We start from the raw sequence: 18200 nt of genomic DNA, 5'->3' as shown, positions 1-18200 counted from the left end.
CTTCAAACACCAACTCTTTTTGTGAAACATACATGTGGCCTCAGGTAGAGTTTCCATCGTAGAAACAAGGAGGAGCAAATGAACAGGAAGAACAGGAAGCGACTCCTTGCCGGTCTGTGAGCACGTTTAGTGCGTTTCGATCTATGATTGTAGAGACGGACATCTGTGGCCATCGAGCAGTGCCTGCGCCTTTAAATGTAAGGCTTTTGTGTTGTCTGACTGCGGGGAGCGGTGTCGTTAGACGCGGACATAGAGCACGCGTTGTCTGAAGGGAAACCATCGTCTGTTGCAGAAAACACACAGCGGAGCGGAGTCTTATTAAAACGTCCACAGATTGCCCGAGGCGGGCCAAATGACACGGTGGGAGAGGGTTTGGGGCTTGTCTGTTAGAGAGGCTGACTGGAATGGGAGAAGTGACGCTCGTAGTCCATCTCTCCACACCAGCTTTCGATCATGCAGCAGCTGGGTAAACTCTCCTGTCACATACAGACAGAGCTGTTATTTACCGAGTGTACATTATTTATTACGTGCGGAAAATATTCATTTGGCGATCGTCTGCGAAGCGGCAACATTTGAGAGGGAGTCGTAGTAAGCGGCTGTGTCTCAAAACACGCGACTGCTACACTGGACGCATAGAAGCCATACGTCATCGCAGAACGTTGACCTCACGGACCAATCAGCTGTAAGCTCGAGACTACTCATGAATAAATAACATTAATGATAATTTTTATCTAAATATTACATTTATTTATGCACGTTTTATGTACTATTGTAACGGCATATACATATAAGAATTGTATATAAAGTATTGTTATTGTAATATATCAATAGGTCATCACCAAGAGACTGTTATGTAACGTCAATTTAAACGAATTATATTTTTGTTTATAAAATCATTATAGTTCATTCAGGCGGCGAATTTAGTAGCTCTGCAGCGCGTCAAAGACAAAACCCGTCGACGCGATGCAACTGACTCTTTCAGTGTATTGATGATAATGGTAACGTTAGAGATTTATTTTTAACGCGTCGTGACTCTCCGACATGTATGGATGTTGGGATCAGGCGCCGGTGATGCCTAAAATGCTGTCTAGGTAGGAAGCTCGCTCCGTTTTGAGACACAGCCATTGTCTCATTGCTTTTCGTTTCAGCGCATCGTCAATACACAGGTGTTTCCACGGAATAAAGCAGCTTTTATAAAGATAAACAAATGCACAAGGTTTCCTACAAAGGTGTTTGCTGCGCCATTGTGCTCCCATCAGCACATTCTATACAGGGGGTCCCGTGGGCGTCGCGCTTATTGCTGTATTGGTGACGGAGCTTTTGCTCGTGGATGATGATGATGATGAGGAGGAGGATGAGGATGAAAGGGACGGGGAGGGCGGTGCACTGAGGGAAACGTCATTGGCATCAGGGGCGGCTTGCATCAGCTCAGTAGTAGTGTTAGTGGCCAGCGCACTGAACTGTAAACCACATTTCTGTCTCTTCTTCATCCTGTCTTCTTCCACGCGCACTTACGCTAGCCTCGCCTCTCTCCCATCACTCAAACGGTGCAGGACCCTCGTGCTCGGCGGCCGGCTACCGCAAGGCAGAGGATGAGATGTCCGGAACCACATCACAGGCGGACCCGATAGATGCCACAGCGAGGACCGTGCTGCTCAACCGAGCCCAGACCACCAAATTTTGTGACAACCATGTCAGGTGAGTTCATTCAGGTCTTTATTGAAAATGTTACAGTGCCGTTTGATTTACTCACTATTGTTTTATTGTATTGTTTGTTTAAAGTGTGAACTTGATCAGGTCTCATAATATGATTGTGGTCTCTTTAATGTAGCAATTTTAAAAGCATGTTAAAGATGCTGCAAACAGTTGTATCTTTGTCGCAGTGATGTATGGTGGTCATCTGAAATGAGAATGAAAAAACTCTTTGTTGTGTTTTAGTCTAGAATAAATGCTAAGGATATGCATATATAAGCATTTAACTTGCACTATCAGCAAGAAAACAATACAGCAATATTTTGTTCACAGTTTTTCATGTATTTACACTACCGTTCAAAAGTTTGGGCTCAGTATTTTAATGTGTTTGAAAGAATTCTTATTTGTTTACCATGGCTGGAAATATATAGTAAAATAATGTTACAATCTAAGATAACTTTTTTCTGTTTTAATATATTTTAAAATGTCAGTTGTTCCTGTAACGGTAAAGAGGAATTTTCAGCAGCCATCACTCTAGTCTTTAGTGTCACACGATAACGTTTTTTCTAATATGCTGATTTCTCTACATATATTTTATATTATGAATTTCTTCTTATGATTATTATTGCTATTATCAACATTGATTATGCTACTTATTATTTTTGTGGAAACTTTGATATTTTTTGTTCAATATTTTTTTTATTTAAATAAAGTAAAAGAGACAATTTAATGTATCCTTGCTGAATAAAATTATTTTATAAAAAAAAGTTATTGAGCCCAAATTCTTAAACTGTAGTTTCAGGTTTCTGTTTATGAATTTTTTTTTTATAAATTTTTCTATTTAAGTTGCTTAAAAGTCTCATCAAGATTGTGTTTTTATGCACATTTTTGCATTGCATCAAACTGAAATAGTGCAGTAACTAGAATATTTTGTGTATTTTTATTTATTAACAGTTAAATCTTTATAAAATTGAAAAAAATCAGATTCTTAGTAAAAAATGCAAGTGTATTGATGGTGGCTGGAGATGCATCTTGAATTTTCATTATTATTATTTTTTATTATTATATTTGCGCACTTCAAAGAGGGGCAATGATCAGCCAGTCACAGAGATGTGAAGGCTCTTCCCGTTTTTCCTATATTTCCTTCCCTCTCAATTTTTTTGTGTTCACCTGTTATACTTGAATTAATTATTAAATTAAACGCATTGTATTTGATGCCTCACCAACAACACAGCTGTTCCAGCATTTCATGATCCAGCATAAACATCATCTTATTAACACTTAATGCTATGAGATTGATTGTAAATATGCTTTAATCAAGTTAAGATTTTCCTTCAGTGAATTTACATGCTAAATGTATGCAATAAATCCGAATAGCTCCCATTAAGTGAAGTACTCCAACAGAGATTTCCTGTGAGTACACCAAGGTCATGTTCCGGGCTGTGCTTGGCTAGAGTTCATCTGCAGTTCCAGAGCAAAAAGTCTGTTGTTCTCCAAAGGTTTTTTTTTTTTTAATCTTTTGAATGACTGTTATATCAGTTTAATTTGTCTCGTATGCAGTGAAGTTCTGCTTGATGACAAAATTGCACTTTTTGAAACTTTATGAAGATGATTGTGTTATGTATATGATCAATAGTTGTTATAAAACCTTGATAGATTTGGATCCCAGATCGCTTTCATATTAGTCCCACAATATGGAAGCTCATACAAAATCAGCCTCTCAGTACCGAAACACTCACCCACACACACTTCATCGATCCGCCAGTTTATTCTAAAGATTCAATTCTGCTCTAAAAGGCTCTATTTTGGTTCCTGTAACAACATTAAGGCGGGCCTAGAAATCCATAGCCGTTTTGTCATTGGCTAATTTCAGATCAGATGGAGCGCTGACCTTTTCAGCTCATCAGCTTCTCAGCATATAATGCTTGTGTGGCTGCGGCAGTGGAAATTTTCATAACAATTGTTCAGATCACTCTCTTATTCCTCGATCTTCATGTTTTATTTACCAACTGGTCTCTGCTTCCCATTGCATTGGCCTCCATTGGTCAGCTGTCAGTCACAAAGTAACCAGACCAACAAATCCAGCAGTGCAATCATCCATATCAGTCTTTTAGGGTAACCCCAGGTACTACACATCATGGTGACTGCAGTGTGGGTTACTGTGTGTGTGATTGGACCGCTGAATGTTAATGAAGGGGATCGTATGAATGGTCTCAGCCACTCTTTGATGTCAACGATAGCCTGTCGTACTTCCAGGTCAGCTACCGAGCTGCTGTTTGAGGTCACAGTGTGGGTTACACAGGGTTTGTTAGGCTGTGAACTCATTGCCGATGAGCCCAAGAAGGGTGTCGTGTTTACAGAAGACTGCACTCGCATAAGTACACATGCTGTAGTATAGAAACATGCTTACACTTTTAAAAATAAAGCTTCTTTATTGGCATATATGGTTCCATGGATAACATTTAACATCAATAGAACCTTTCCATTGCAGAAATGGCTCTTTTATATTGTTACGATTATTAAAATGTTCTTCAATTGTTCACTGAAAGGTTCTTTGTGGATCCCAAAATGGTTCTTCTATGGCATCTCTGTGAAAATCCCCCTTTATTTTTAAAAGTGTACGATTAGATATGCAGTATACAAAATGTGCCTCCAGATGCGGATATAAACACACCCACACAAACAGATACTGACTCATGTTTAGATTTAGATGGACAACCTTGGGACGGAGGCAAATTTGTAGTTCTAGAGGTTATTTTTAGGCATTCTTAACAGCTATTTTAATGATTGTAATACATTTACTGCAGCAATCAGCTATTCAAGAGCTACTTAGGAGTTCAATACCGATAATTGACAGACACGGCTAACCGCCCAGACACTTATTTTGGGATTGTTTATCTAAATTTAATGCAGTGGGCAGTGAAGTGTCAGGCATTCGTGAAAGCAGGTAGATGTTGGCTTGTATCAAAACACTTACGAATGCTTTTTTTTTCAGTAGCCTGAGTGGAGCTAATTCTAAATTAGTGCTGTTATGGCCCTGGCTGTATATATAGATGTTTAAAAATAGTTTGATAGTTTAAACCGTGTCGATTTTCCCTTTTTCCCCTCTAGCACGGCTAAATACGGGATACTTACCTTCCTGCCGCGGTTCCTGTACGAACAGATCAGGCGAGCGGCTAATGCTTTCTTTCTCTTCATCGCTCTTATGCAGGTATGACACTTGGCACGCTGTCCAAACTGCTTCTGCTTTATCTTGAGTACCTTAAAGTACAAAATGTATTGGTTGTGGTGATTTCTTTCAAATGGGATCTCCGAGGTGCTATACCACTTATGCTGACCATGTGACTTTTCCGTTATTTGCCAACATGTCCATTTGTGTATTATATCCATTTTTGGAAGTGGTCCACTATTTCACTCTCATCCACTATGAGTCATTATGCAATCTCAATAACGGCCACAATGTGATCCAACCTGTTAGGCCAGTATTTCATGAAAACAAGTGAGCAAAAAAAGAAGCTAAAAGGTTTCCTCACTGTGTCATGTTATTTACTCATTACAGTGCTTTGCAAGGCAGCACTGTATTGATATTCCTCAAAAATTCTGGCTAAGCAGTTTGTTCTGAAGTGGTGAACTTCTATGATGGATAAGTTTACACTTATGAAGTTTGTGTGCTCATATTATAGATTTTTATATAATAAAATCATTCTTTTTTATGATGTTTACAAGGATAGTTCACCTAAAATTTAAAATCCTGTTTGTTTTTTCCCCCATATGTTAATAAATGAAGGTGACAGGAGAGTATAAGCTTCAAAAACAGTAATAAAATTATCATAAAAGTAGTCCATACGACTGCTACACTATATTCCAAATCTTGTGAAATCAGATTAAGATGCTGTTTTACCTACCTAATTTTGTTTGTTTTAAAATAGACATAGGACTTTTCCAAAGCATGTTGTTTTATCACCAATGTAAAGTACTTCGTATTATGTTTATCTATGTGCATTTTCAATTGCAGCAAATCCCTGATGTCTCACCGACGGGTCGCTACACTACACTGGTGCCCCTTATCTTTATTCTGACAGTGGCTGGGATCAAGGAGATCATTGAGGATTATGTGAGTATTCTGCTGAATGGAGCACTGAATTACCATTAAACTGTCCAGACTATGTTTTGACAACACTGGATAAGTGCATTGTCTTTGAAATGCAGTTGATATTTTTCCGATGAATAATGCTGATAAGATGTGTTGTGTTCTTGCAGAAAAGACATAAAGCAGACAATACGGTGAACAAGAAAAAGACAACAGGTTGAGTATTATTGTCTTATCTGTGTAACAGGGTCAGAAATTAACTAGGACAACCAGAAGTAACAAAAATGACCTAAAAAATTTGAGGCTTTTATCTGTTATCTAAGATTTGATATATTTCAAAATACACTATTAGGCCTATCAAGTTATGGGGTTTAGTGCTTTTGCAGTCATGGTAGTGACCTATATCTGTCAAACATCTGTATTCACTCACTTGGAGGCGAGTGCTGTTAAATATGTAGCGAATATGGTTTTTGATTGAAGCTCTGAAAACATGATGTACAACGATTCTCCTAAATGAAAAAATAAATTGATAAATATTTTTAAAAAATTACTTTTAGCTTACCCTTGTTTTTTAAAACACTAATTATTTAACCAATTTATCTCATGGGTTACCTCATGGGTTGCCCATGTTTTTAGATGGTTAGAAAAAATATGCCCTCATGAAGGTATAAATGTCCCTGAAAATCTTTTTTAGGGGCAAATATTACCTCTTACATAAATTTAGTTGTGTTATCTATTCATGTTATATATTCATGAGGGGAGTTTTTCTGATTATGTCATTGTTTTGCAGTTCTGCGTAACGGAGCATGGCAAACCATCATATGGAAGCAGGTAACCCCATCTTTATCTTTCTTTCTGCATCTTTTTTTCTTACTCCTGTTTTCCCTCCTTTCTGTCAATGATGCTTTCGTTTCTGTCCTGTAGTTTTTATGGTAACGCCTGCTTTTTTCAGTTCACGTCTCACTGTATTTTTTTGACTTTCTCTTTTTGATTTTGTACATCCTGCTGTGTGTTGCTCCTCCTTTCTTTGTTTCAAGCACTGTGGTCTCTTTAATCTAATTTTCTCCCTCCTCATGCTGTTGCAATGCTGCACCTGCCCACTAGGTGGCAGTAGGAGACATAGTCAAGGTGACCAATGGGCAGCATCTTCCGGCTGACATGGTCATAGTGTCCTCCAGGTCAGCACCGCAGTGTGTTTATGTGTGCATCCGTGGGGTTTGTCATCCTGTGTTTGTACTGTAGTGTGATTTATAGCAGTGAAAAATAAAATGTCATTTTGGGAATGTGTTTCAGGAAAATATATGTGTGTGTTATTTATGTTTGTGTGCAGCTGTTTTGTGTTCAAAATCTGTTTTTCTCACAGTGAGCCTCAGGCAATGTGCTATACTGAAACATCCAACTTAGATGGTGAGACCAACCTAAAGATCCGACAGGTACGTATTACATATAAATCTAATATGTATATAATGTGTTTTAAGAGTATAACAAGCTTGTTGTTTGTTTAATGTGTGTTTCAGGGTCTCTCTCTCACAGCTAGTTTTCAGTCTCTGGAGGAACTGATAGCTTTGTCTGGTCGTCTTGAATGTGAGGGGCCAAACAGACACTTGTATGACTTCACTGGAACACTGCGCTTAGACAACCACAAGTACGTCAACGAGCTATTAATGAGAAATTAAAATATAACTTGCATCCATTCCACACACACTACATTCAATCATCATGTGCTTGTATTACAGCCCAGTTCCACTTGGGCCCGACCAGGTGTTGTTACGAGGAGCCCAGCTCAGGAACACGCAGTGGGTTGTGGGAATTATAGTTTACACTGGACATGACTCAAAGCTCATGCAGGTAAGTGTGATCTCATAAAAGCTGGATGTGAACGAGTGCTGTTACAGTTTAAAACTCATTTTATTGATATAATATAAATAATTAATTGTATAGAATAATATACAAAATTTATAGGAATATTACCATGGCTACTTATTGTATCATGCATTATTATTATTATTATTTAAAATAATAATTAAAGCTAAACAGAAATATAAAAATGACAGAAACAGAATAAAATTAATAAAACAATTTAAAATTTAAATAAAAACTGAACATATAATATTAAAAGCTAACTCAAAATATTAATAAATACTGTAATTGGTTAAAAATATATTATATATAACAGTAAAATAACACTGATGTAGTTAATAGTATTATTTGAAGGAAATGCTATGAAAATACAATATAGATAAATATGGTAACCATTCAGGTGGTTTTAATGATGCAGTCATCTGAAATTACATCTGAGGCTACACTTTCCTAATACCTTTTATAAATGAAAACACTGACCAAGGCTTTATTTTATTTTATCCTATTTTACTTTATCCTATTTATCCTTTATGTATCCTTTATAAATCCTACTAACCCCAAATTTGAACAGTAGTGTGTGTGCATGTTGTGTTTTGAGCATTAATATAATATTTCCATCCTGCAGAATTCCACTAAAGCTCCACTGAAGCGCTCTAATGTGGAGCGTGTGACAAACATGCAGATCCTGGTTCTGTTTGGGATTCTCCTGGTCATGGCGTTGGTCAGCTCCATCGGCGCTGCCATATGGAACAAACAGCACACAGATGAGGCTTGCTGGTACCTTTCCCGTGCAGGTGAAACCCACAGGGAAACCTACACTGCCTTTTCAGATATGGTTTTAGAATATTTATTGTACTTTTTCACTTAATAGTACTTACTAAGACAAAACATAAATACTTTTGTTAATTTTGCATATGTTAGCCTTTATAAAACAAGCATATGTGGTTGTGTATCCAGGTGACATCTCTCTGAACTTCTGGTACAATCTGCTAACCTTCATCATCCTATATAACAACCTGATTCCCATCAGCCTCCTGGTCACGCTAGAAGTGGTCAGATTCACACAGGCTCTCTTCATCAACTGGGTAAAATAATATTAATTCATAATCACCAATTGCATTGGTATCAATTGGTCACAGTGTTAAAATACAGAATTTTGACCAAAACCATGATCACAGAACTCTGATTCTCTGTGAATAAGTGCTTTGTTCTTCATGCATGTTTACAGGATGTTGAGATGTATTACGCCGAGACAGACACTCCCGCTATGGCCCGAACGTCCAATCTGAATGAAGAACTCGGCCAAGTAAGGAGAAGCTCCTCCCATTAACTTTTGCAAATGTTTATTTGTTAAATGTTATTTATCTCCTTCACTATCTCTTTCTTTTTCAGGTAAAATATCTATTTTCAGATAAGACCGGCACTCTCACCTGCAACATCATGCACTTTAAGAAGTGCACAATAGCTGGAATTACATACGGGTAATTGTAGTGTTCCTTTGCTTTCGTCCATCATTACACTCATATTATATTTGTGGCTCTATTAGTGTGCATTGATCTGTTACTTTTTGTTTATATTTGTGTGAGTGGCCACTGATCTATAATGCTGTCTCCAGGCATTTCCCAGACCTGGACTGCGATCGATCCATGGAGGACTTCAGGTCAGATGCCGCTGATTCTTTCTCTGTCCTGTACCCTAGCGAATATTATGCAGGCCTAAGAGGATAATGTGCATTATGTTCTGTTTTCCATTATATCTCATTTCTGTTTTGTTTTTTTGCAGTCACCTTCCCTCTACAAGTCATAATTCCACTGAGTTTGATGATCCTGCTCTTATCCAGAACATTGAGAACAATCATGTAAGAGCTTTATAGCTGTTATTATTCTGTCATAGCTTGGATATTAAAACAGTTTCTTGTGAATTATATATGTTAATATGTCAAATCTGCTTCTTCCCTTTTTCTATAGCCTACATCCCCGCAGATTTGTGAGTTTTTGACCATGATGGCTGTTTGTCATACTGTTGTTCCTGAGCGAGAAGGAAACCAAATTATCTTCCAGGCTTCCTCACCAGGTACCACAACATTCTTGTTGGTTTTTGAATATTTGAAGCAGCTCCCTCAGAAAATTTTTAAATATCAATATGAAATTTACTAATATCAATTAATTAATTAATGTAATATTTAATATAAATAATTCATATTCATATTATTTATTTGTATATATTCACATACTAACTTTCAAAAGTTTGGAGTCAGTAAGGATGCATTAAATTGACAAAGTATTTATTTCTAAAATATTTGTAAAAAAAAATTGTTTCAAATAAATGCTGTTCTTTTGAACTTTCTATTCATCAAAGTATCCTAGAAAAAATGTATCACAGTTTCCACAAAAATATTACGCAACAACTCTTTCAATACCGGTAATAATAAGAAATGTTTCTTGAGCAGCAATTCCACATATTTAAATGATTAAAATGAAATTTCTGAAGGATCATGAGACACTGAAGGCTGGAGTAATGATGCTGAAAATTCAGCTTTGTCATGATAGGAATAAATACAATTTTAAACTGTAATAATATTTCATGATATAACAGCTTTGCTGGATTTTTTTTTACCCTTGGAGGCTTTTAACTGATGTTTCCATAATCTTGTGTTTTCAGATGAAGGAGCTCTGGTTAAAGGTGCCAAAAGTCTGGGCTTTGTTTTTACGGCACGGACCCCACATTCAGTCATCATAGAAGCGGTTAGTATGTGTATTCTTGCCATTAATAATGAACCAAAACTCTTTGTATGGTTAATATGTACATTTCTTGTGTTTGTTTCTCAGAGAGGAAAAGAGCAGACATATGAGCTTCTTAATGTACTGGAATTTTCCAGGTAGGAACCAGCTGTGAGCTCTCACAACTTCACAGATACCCAGTACCTTGTGTTTCAATATCTGTGCCTTTTTCGCAGCAATCGCAAACGGATGTCAGTGATTGTCAGAACACCTACGGGAAAGCTTCGACTTTATTGCAAGGGAGCGGTGCGTCTTACATAAACCACATAATTAGCATAAAAACAGAACGTAAACTACTATTAAAAAGTGTCTGTTAGATCAAAAATACAGTAAAGCAATAATGTCGTGAAATATTATTGCAATTTAAAATAACTTCTGTTTTAAAAATTTTTAAAATGTAATTTATTCTCGTGATGACAAAGCAGATTTTTATTTTTACTCTGTATGGGTTTGATTGTATGACACAAGCCATTGTAATGTAATGATGCCATTCATATATTACAGGACAATGTGATTTTTGAGCGTCTGAATGAGGCGTCACAGCATAAGGACCTGACCGTGGTCCACCTGGAGCAGTTTGCTACAGAAGGTGAAGAGTTTCTCAGTATGTCATTGTTTCAAGGTTTAACAATTTATCTTCTCTTTGGATTAACTTTAGTTTGTGTTTGCTTGCATGTGCAGGGCTGCGAACTCTTTGTTTCGCATATGTAGACCTCGAGGAGGAGGCGTATCAGGAATGGCTGAAAGAGTACAATCGTATCAGCACTGTGCTAAAGGACAGAGCACAGAAACTGGAGGAATGCTACGAACTCATAGAGAAGGTATATAATCTATGCCATGCATGCCACTATTACATTTAATCAAGGGATAGGAAAGTGATTGTTCAAGGATCATTGTGTCTTTTCTTTGACCAAACCAGACTTTTACTACAGATCTGGTTCACATAGATGCAAAATATACAGTTGTGCTGAAGGATGTATTTTTTATTTTCGCTTTTAAAGTGATCATCTACATTTGTTGCTATACTAATGACACAGCAATGCGAGTGTCAGTGTGGATGGAAAATTTATGGAAATTATGCCAGTATCTTCACAAATTGCGTAAATCACAAGGTGCATAAGTGAACATAAGTGACAGGCATTTTATGATTCTTACATTATATATACAGTGTTTGGAAAAACTGGCTGTTCAGCTCATTCACTATTCACAATATTAATGTCACAACATTTGCTATATTAATAATTTCATGTGTGTGTGTATATGTATGTATATGTGTGTATGTGTGTATGTATATATATATATATATATATATATATATATATATATATATATATATATTAATGGATATACTCTACCTGAAAAAAGTGCAGGTACAGTATAGCCATTCATCCATTCAACTCTTGAATATTTCTAAATTGATTAATGGCATGATTTACTCCATAAAGTTTCTCAGAAGCACCTATTTGTAGCAATTTAGTTTAGTAGATTAAAAAAAAAAATCTGTGTTATGTTCATTATACATGAGAGTCTGATGCCAAGACTAGCATCTTTTGCACATGGCTGTCCTGATGCAGTGCTTTGACTGATCAACAGGTGGCACTGTAACATTACATTTTCACCGTTCTGAGCTCAGATTGTGCATAAAGTGGTGCTCTGTTGTTCTCTTATTAACCACTACAAGCTATAAACTCCCTGCCTCCCCGTCAGGCCAGATTACACCGTACTGCAAAACTTTGAAACTACTGATCAGAGATCTGGGCCCCAGGACACAGACTCTGTTATATGTGCTTTTCAGGGCTCTGACCCAGATTAGTAGTCTGAGGAGGGGTTGGTATACCACAGCGAGGATAATTACCTGCACCAGTCTGCCAAGAGCCCCATAAAACCAGAGTCAACAACACTGCTGTGCTACCTCTGCACACACACACATAAATACACCAAAAGCTCCTCAAATATCCTCCCAAATACACATACTCTCACAGAGGGAGAGAAAAATAATTAAAAAGAAGTGGATAAGACATGGTGAAAGATGGAGAGGAGAAGGTGTGAAAGATGGAGAGGTTTTAGGTTGCCTGTATTTACTGAGTTTCTATGTGCTTCTGTGTGTGGCTGTATTTAGTAGTGCTTTCAGCTATGGTTTGAGGTTTTCAAAACATGAATGATACTTCAAACTGTGCAATTTTATATTACTTTGTCAAGAAATCAGATTTAAAATGTTTGCCTGTGGAGAATAAAATACGTTTAAAAATCACATAGAATGGCATAAAAGAAGGGGCTCAAATCATATCTAGAGACTAGAATATGATCAAAACATAAGGATCAATAAAGTAACTTCCTAGTAAACCACACATGGGTATATTGCCCAGAAACAAGATAATATTAATCATTTCATTATATTTTTATAAATGTGGTTCAATTCAACTTTGTGGTGAGGTTACCATTTTGATTTGTAAAGTTATATATATATATATATATATATATATATATATATATATATAATAAATTATTTATTTAATCAGTATTCTCTTTTTCTTCTCCTAGCTTCCTCTCTTTATTTATTTATGTATTTTGTTTTATCTCTTTGTCACATACAGAACTTGCTGCTGCTGGGTGCCACTGCAATAGAAGACCGACTGCAAGCGGGAGTCCCAGAAACCATAGCAACACTCATGAGAGCCGACATCAAGATCTGGGTTCTGACCGGAGACAAGCAGGAGACAGCCATCAATATTGGTGTGTGTCATACATGGTTATATATTTATTCCACAAAGTCACACCATTGTTTGTGTCTGTATTAGCATATCATCAATAGAACACCACTTGTAGTCAGACTTCTAACTAATGTGGAAATCCATAATCATATAATATGATTATAACATGATTTTGCTGTTGTGGATGTTTGACATCAGACGATCATGTCAGCACCCAGGGTGATGTACATGGTTAATATTCAACATTTATTCCTGTGCACATATAATGCATCATTGGGTCAAAGTGCTGAAAAACCTGTTGGTCTGTTTTGCTGGTTTAAGAGGGCTTTTGTGTGCTTGTCAGCTGGATAGGGAGACCAGCTAAACCAATTAAACCAGACAAACAAATGGTTTAAGGGTTAAAAAAACATATAAACAATATAAAATGCAGTGAACCAAACATCAGTGCACCCGCCTCTGTGTCACCGTTAGAACGCGACTGAAGTACAAAGCCTATAATTTACATAATGAATAATAGTTTTGCATTCAGATACATCGCAAATATGGAAATATTATGGAATATTTGGATTTGTGCCAAATGAGAGAGGTAGGATAAACAAGCACAAAGCTCCATTTCGCGAACAGTTGAGTGCACAAGCCTTTAAAGTACACTCCTTTGTCAGTCAATGTGAGAGACACGATCAGAATCAGCACATGCTCACTGTCTAGTGGGCTTTGTTTTCAAGTGTGCAACTCATGGCATTCGCCTGTTCTTCTGCTGGCGGTTATCAAACAGCGTTGCATTGCCTGTATTCGTTGTAAGGTCTCATGCACCGAACCGAGATGTCCGTACCGTGACGGTTTGGTACGAATACATGTATAGTTACACCCCTAAAATATATATATATATATTTCTCACGTCACATTGTCCTTCGGAAATCATTCTAGTATGCTTATTTTGTGCTTAGTTATCAATTATAATTGATGCTGAATTCTTTTGATAATGGTTCTTATTTTTTTTTTATTTATCATGGAGAGTGTGATACATTTTTTCATTTTTCAGATTCGAGTAATAGCTGTTGAAATTTCCCCTTTGCTCTCAGAGGAATAAATTACATTTAAATTTTTTTTATTGTAACAGAAAATGGTGATTTTTAAATTGTAATATTTTTTAACAAAATAACTGTTTTCACTGTAGTTTCAATCAAATAAATGCTTATTTGTATTTAATTTCATAATAAATTGCAAACAGCAGCTTTAAAATAGACTGACAAGGAAGTGCAATGACACAACACAATACAATATCAAACAGACACTGATTGAAAACACACAAGCGGACTCCTAGACTAATGAAATCGCAGAAGGACAGACAGATAGGCAGTCAGACGGGTGCTGCAGACAGACAGCTCAAAATAAATTGGGTGAGACTGGAGATAAACCAGTGGACAGCAGACAGGCATTAGTGGGTAATGACAGATATACAAAGAGGTTAAGTTGTTGTTGGGGTGTGTATGTGTGGCTTTGTGTAACGTCTACTGTAACTCTCCACTGTGTCTCAGGTTACTCCTGTAAGCTGGTGTCACATGGCATGTCCCTCATCATCGTCAATGAAGATTCCCTGGATGTGAGTACAATATTATATGTGTGTGTGTGTGTTGGTAAGTGTTCTCAGGCTGTCTCTGGAGGACGCTGGGTGTGGACAGGTGAGGGAAGTGTGTGTCTTTGTTCTTGTACAGGTGAAGGTAATTAAGGTGTCTGGTGTCATCATTGAGAACATGATGAAAGCGTGATGGATTGTATGGACACACATACTGTATGAGCAGAACACACACTCATATATGTAATGACATAAAAGCACACACAGGTGATTTTTCAATTAGAGGAATGTTTCTGTTCTCTAGGATGATTTTGAAGTAAAAATGCTTCATCATTCCAGTTTTGGTGAATTATAATAGCTATCAATTTTATTGTGTCTCTTTAATAATGGTTTCCTTATTTTTTTCAACTATTCTCTACTTTGTCGACTTCTCTATTTTTCTCACACACACAAGGTTAATTACTTCCAGGCAAAGATAGACATACTAGGGAGCTTGTAAAGTCTCAGATCTCTGAGAACAGTCAGCCAGACAGCAGAGCATCACACACATAAGCGTGCATAAACACACACACACACACACACACACAGACTGAACTGAGTGCTGGAAACAAAGGCTCCTGGGAAGCAGTGGGATTCATGACTGTTCTTTTTTTCAGACATTTGCCTGCTTAGAATGAAACATTGATAATGCTTTGTAAAAGCACTGTAGCCAGATTTTTGGACCATTTTGTTTCCAGTTATTGTGTTTGTGAAATGAAAACAGTATGTTCAGATGAGTCGGATAGTTTTTGTTGTTGGATATTATTTTAAGGGGCCATGCTATATTGTAAATATGATTATGGCTAAAGGGCATTGATGCTCCTTCAGTAGCATCGAATTGCTTATCAAACCCATAGAAACATTTTCAGATGAGAAACAAGAGTTTGCATGAGTGCCGAATCTTGCATGTGATTTTTTTTTTTTTTTTTTTTTTTTTTTTTTTTTTAGTGATTCAGCTAGCAGTGATTTGTTAGATAGGTATAAAAAAGTTTATTATACCGCGGAAGCCCTCTTAGTGTAAGGACCATCGACTCTACCGTGCGACTCCACCGGGCTAGGACACCGGCAAAGGATATAAGTATCACTTTTTATTTTTATTTTATTTTTTTCCTTTCTATGTTTACTATTGAAATGTTGTTGTTGTATGCATTTGTCAATTTTATTTAATTTCTGTATTTTCTTAAATAGGTGTGTATAGAGTATTTACAGAGTGTTAACTTTTAGTTTTAGTTACATTTTCTTATTTGTAAGTCGCTTTGGATAAAAACGTCTGCTAAATGACTAAAAGTAAAGTAAAAAAGATTGTATACAGTTTTAGTTTTACTTACCCTTAGCATTAATCAGAACATGTTGGAAAAACACGTTTCTGTCAGTAATGTTTTTTTCAGCAACAGTATGTTCATGAATTTATGAAGTTACATTATAGCTATATAATATAAGCTATGTATATAGCTTTTGTACATACAACAACAATTTTAGTGAACAAAGATCACAAAGAAAATTTATATATATATATATATATATTATTCTCGATATACCCAATCGTTAAAAAGTTTGAGATCTAAAAATTTTGAAAGAAGTCTTTTACTATATGTTCAACAAGGCCGTGTTCACACTTGGCGTCTTTTTTGAAGCTGCCGGCGTCTGTTTTACATTATAATCCTATGGAGTAAACCGTGTTTCCAAAAAAGTCCTGAGCGCTTTTTAAAACGCCACCGCCGGCGTCTTTTTCTGCGGCTCAGAGCGTTTTTTCGAGTTGAAAAAATGTCAACTTTTCTGAAAAAAACGCCCTACGTCAAGCGCCTTTTTGACAGCTGACCAATGACAAGCGAGTAGCGAGATCTGTCGTTTCCATAACAACAAGAAGAAAAATGGAGAAGGTGCCGGTAGATAGACTGCTCGTACTAGTTTCGGAGCACAAGGAGTTGTATGATATGAGCACAAAACGCTATCATAATATTGGTTCCTTCCCCGTATAATGTCGTGCACCCACAAACGTCGTTGTGAATCGACATTTTCTTTCCCGTTAACTTCAAAAGCCAACGCAAGAGCCAACTTTTTACTCTTTCTTGACATTTCTGCAGTACACAGCGCCAGGCTACTGTTACAGCTGTTGCTATGACAACAAAAGACGCTCTCAGCTGCTATTTGTAACAGACGCTGCCAGCTTTGTTTTTCATTAAAAAAACGCTCTTGTCAACTTTTTCTAGTCAAAAAAGACGCCAAGTGTGAACACGGCCCAAGGCTGCATTTATTTGATCAAAAATACTGTAAACTATTTAAAAATTGTGCTACATATTTTAGCTATGATGATTTGACCGATCAGCATCCAGAAATGGATCTATTTTAGAAGTATGCATTAACTATTTTTATTTGATCAATAATTACTTGCCAAATGTGGCTAAAATTCATACTTGGTGTGAACAGCCCTAATTGGCTCAATCTGAAGCCTACGGCCTGGCAACAAGTTTTTCGCGGTTGCAATGGATGGCGATTAATAAATGATAGTGTTGTTTTTGTTCTGCCTCTAATGGGCTGCCATTTGCAGTAATCAATATTGTGCTTTTGAAAATTGTCCAACCACATCATGGGATTTATTGAATGAGTGTTTAATGGCCTTTTATTTGTACGTTTTATGCCAAAAAAAAAAAAGTATAGTAAAAGATTGTTTTGTGTAGATAGGCAGCTTTCGTCTCGTTTAAAATCTCCAAAATAATTCTTTCTTATCTTACCAAGCTCTTAAAATAGCCCACAATACCTCAGACACTGCTGGGGTGAGCCTAATGTCACAGCTGTGTGTTTGTGTGGAAGATATGGCGTGTGTGTGTGTGTGTGTGACAGCTGCCGTTTCGTGTAAAGCACAGTTGGGCCAACACATCACACTCCTTCATGTCTTCTTCCTTTCTTTCTGTCTGTCATCTATATAATGCACAAATAAGTTGATCATTGTTGATGGTGTGATTGGTCGATTTTCTCTGTCTTTCCTGTCACACAACTCCTCCTCCGTCTGTCAGCGGCTCCCAAATTTACAGGAATAGTGTGTGCATTAGAGTGTGTTCGAGCGTAAATGTGTGTGTGTGTGGGGTAAGGAGTAACGTGATCTCCTTTTGGCGCTCAATCTCGTCAAAACAAATTCTGCCAGCAAAGCCTCCTGGGTAAACATGATGGCTTTTGACTCAGACTCTGTGACAAGTTCCATTTGTCAGTCTGCTGTGACACACACACACACACACACACACATACACGGTCCCATTCAGACAGCTGGTGTCCTTGTAACACACACACACACAGAGGCATTCTTACCCAAACATTTTCTCTGCCTCCTTCCTTTGTCGCACATATTCTTTCCTTGGCCCACACATATTCGCTCTTACTTTCCCAGACACACACACAGCACACACACACAGAGCTGTCTGTCTGATCTTTCTAATAGGCTGCGTTCCACGTTTGCT

General features: G+C 37.1%; 1 protein-coding gene across 1 annotated transcript in view; it reads left to right on the top strand.

Moving 5' to 3' along the window:
* Window positions 1-18200, top strand: part of LOC306863086 (phospholipid-transporting ATPase IB-like) — a 66146-nt gene that overhangs the window by 16099 nt on the left and 31847 nt on the right. Inside the window, exons 2-24 of the mRNA XM_079406259.1 lie at window positions 1554-1698; window positions 4804-4903; window positions 5708-5806; window positions 5953-5998; window positions 6573-6613; window positions 6887-6960; window positions 7146-7215; window positions 7300-7427; window positions 7519-7630; window positions 8268-8436; window positions 8600-8727; window positions 8871-8948; window positions 9035-9123; window positions 9258-9302; window positions 9425-9500; window positions 9610-9715; window positions 10304-10386; window positions 10471-10520; window positions 10599-10668; window positions 10927-11011; window positions 11104-11243; window positions 13017-13155; window positions 14672-14736. Of these exons, the coding sequence (XP_079262385.1) occupies window positions 1554-1698; window positions 4804-4903; window positions 5708-5806; window positions 5953-5998; window positions 6573-6613; window positions 6887-6960; window positions 7146-7215; window positions 7300-7427; window positions 7519-7630; window positions 8268-8436; window positions 8600-8727; window positions 8871-8948; window positions 9035-9123; window positions 9258-9302; window positions 9425-9500; window positions 9610-9715; window positions 10304-10386; window positions 10471-10520; window positions 10599-10668; window positions 10927-11011; window positions 11104-11243; window positions 13017-13155; window positions 14672-14736 (2138 nt within the window). The remainder of the gene's footprint in view (window positions 1-1553; window positions 1699-4803; window positions 4904-5707; window positions 5807-5952; window positions 5999-6572; window positions 6614-6886; window positions 6961-7145; window positions 7216-7299; window positions 7428-7518; window positions 7631-8267; window positions 8437-8599; window positions 8728-8870; window positions 8949-9034; window positions 9124-9257; window positions 9303-9424; window positions 9501-9609; window positions 9716-10303; window positions 10387-10470; window positions 10521-10598; window positions 10669-10926; window positions 11012-11103; window positions 11244-13016; window positions 13156-14671; window positions 14737-18200) is intronic.

This window comes from Barbus barbus (assembly GCF_936440315.1).
Source record: "Barbus barbus genome assembly, chromosome: 44".
In the NCBI taxonomy this organism is placed as follows: Eukaryota; Metazoa; Chordata; class Actinopteri; order Cypriniformes; family Cyprinidae; genus Barbus; species Barbus barbus.
The sequence above is the reverse complement of the archived record's forward strand: the minus strand, read 5'-3'. Positions and strand labels throughout refer to the sequence as shown.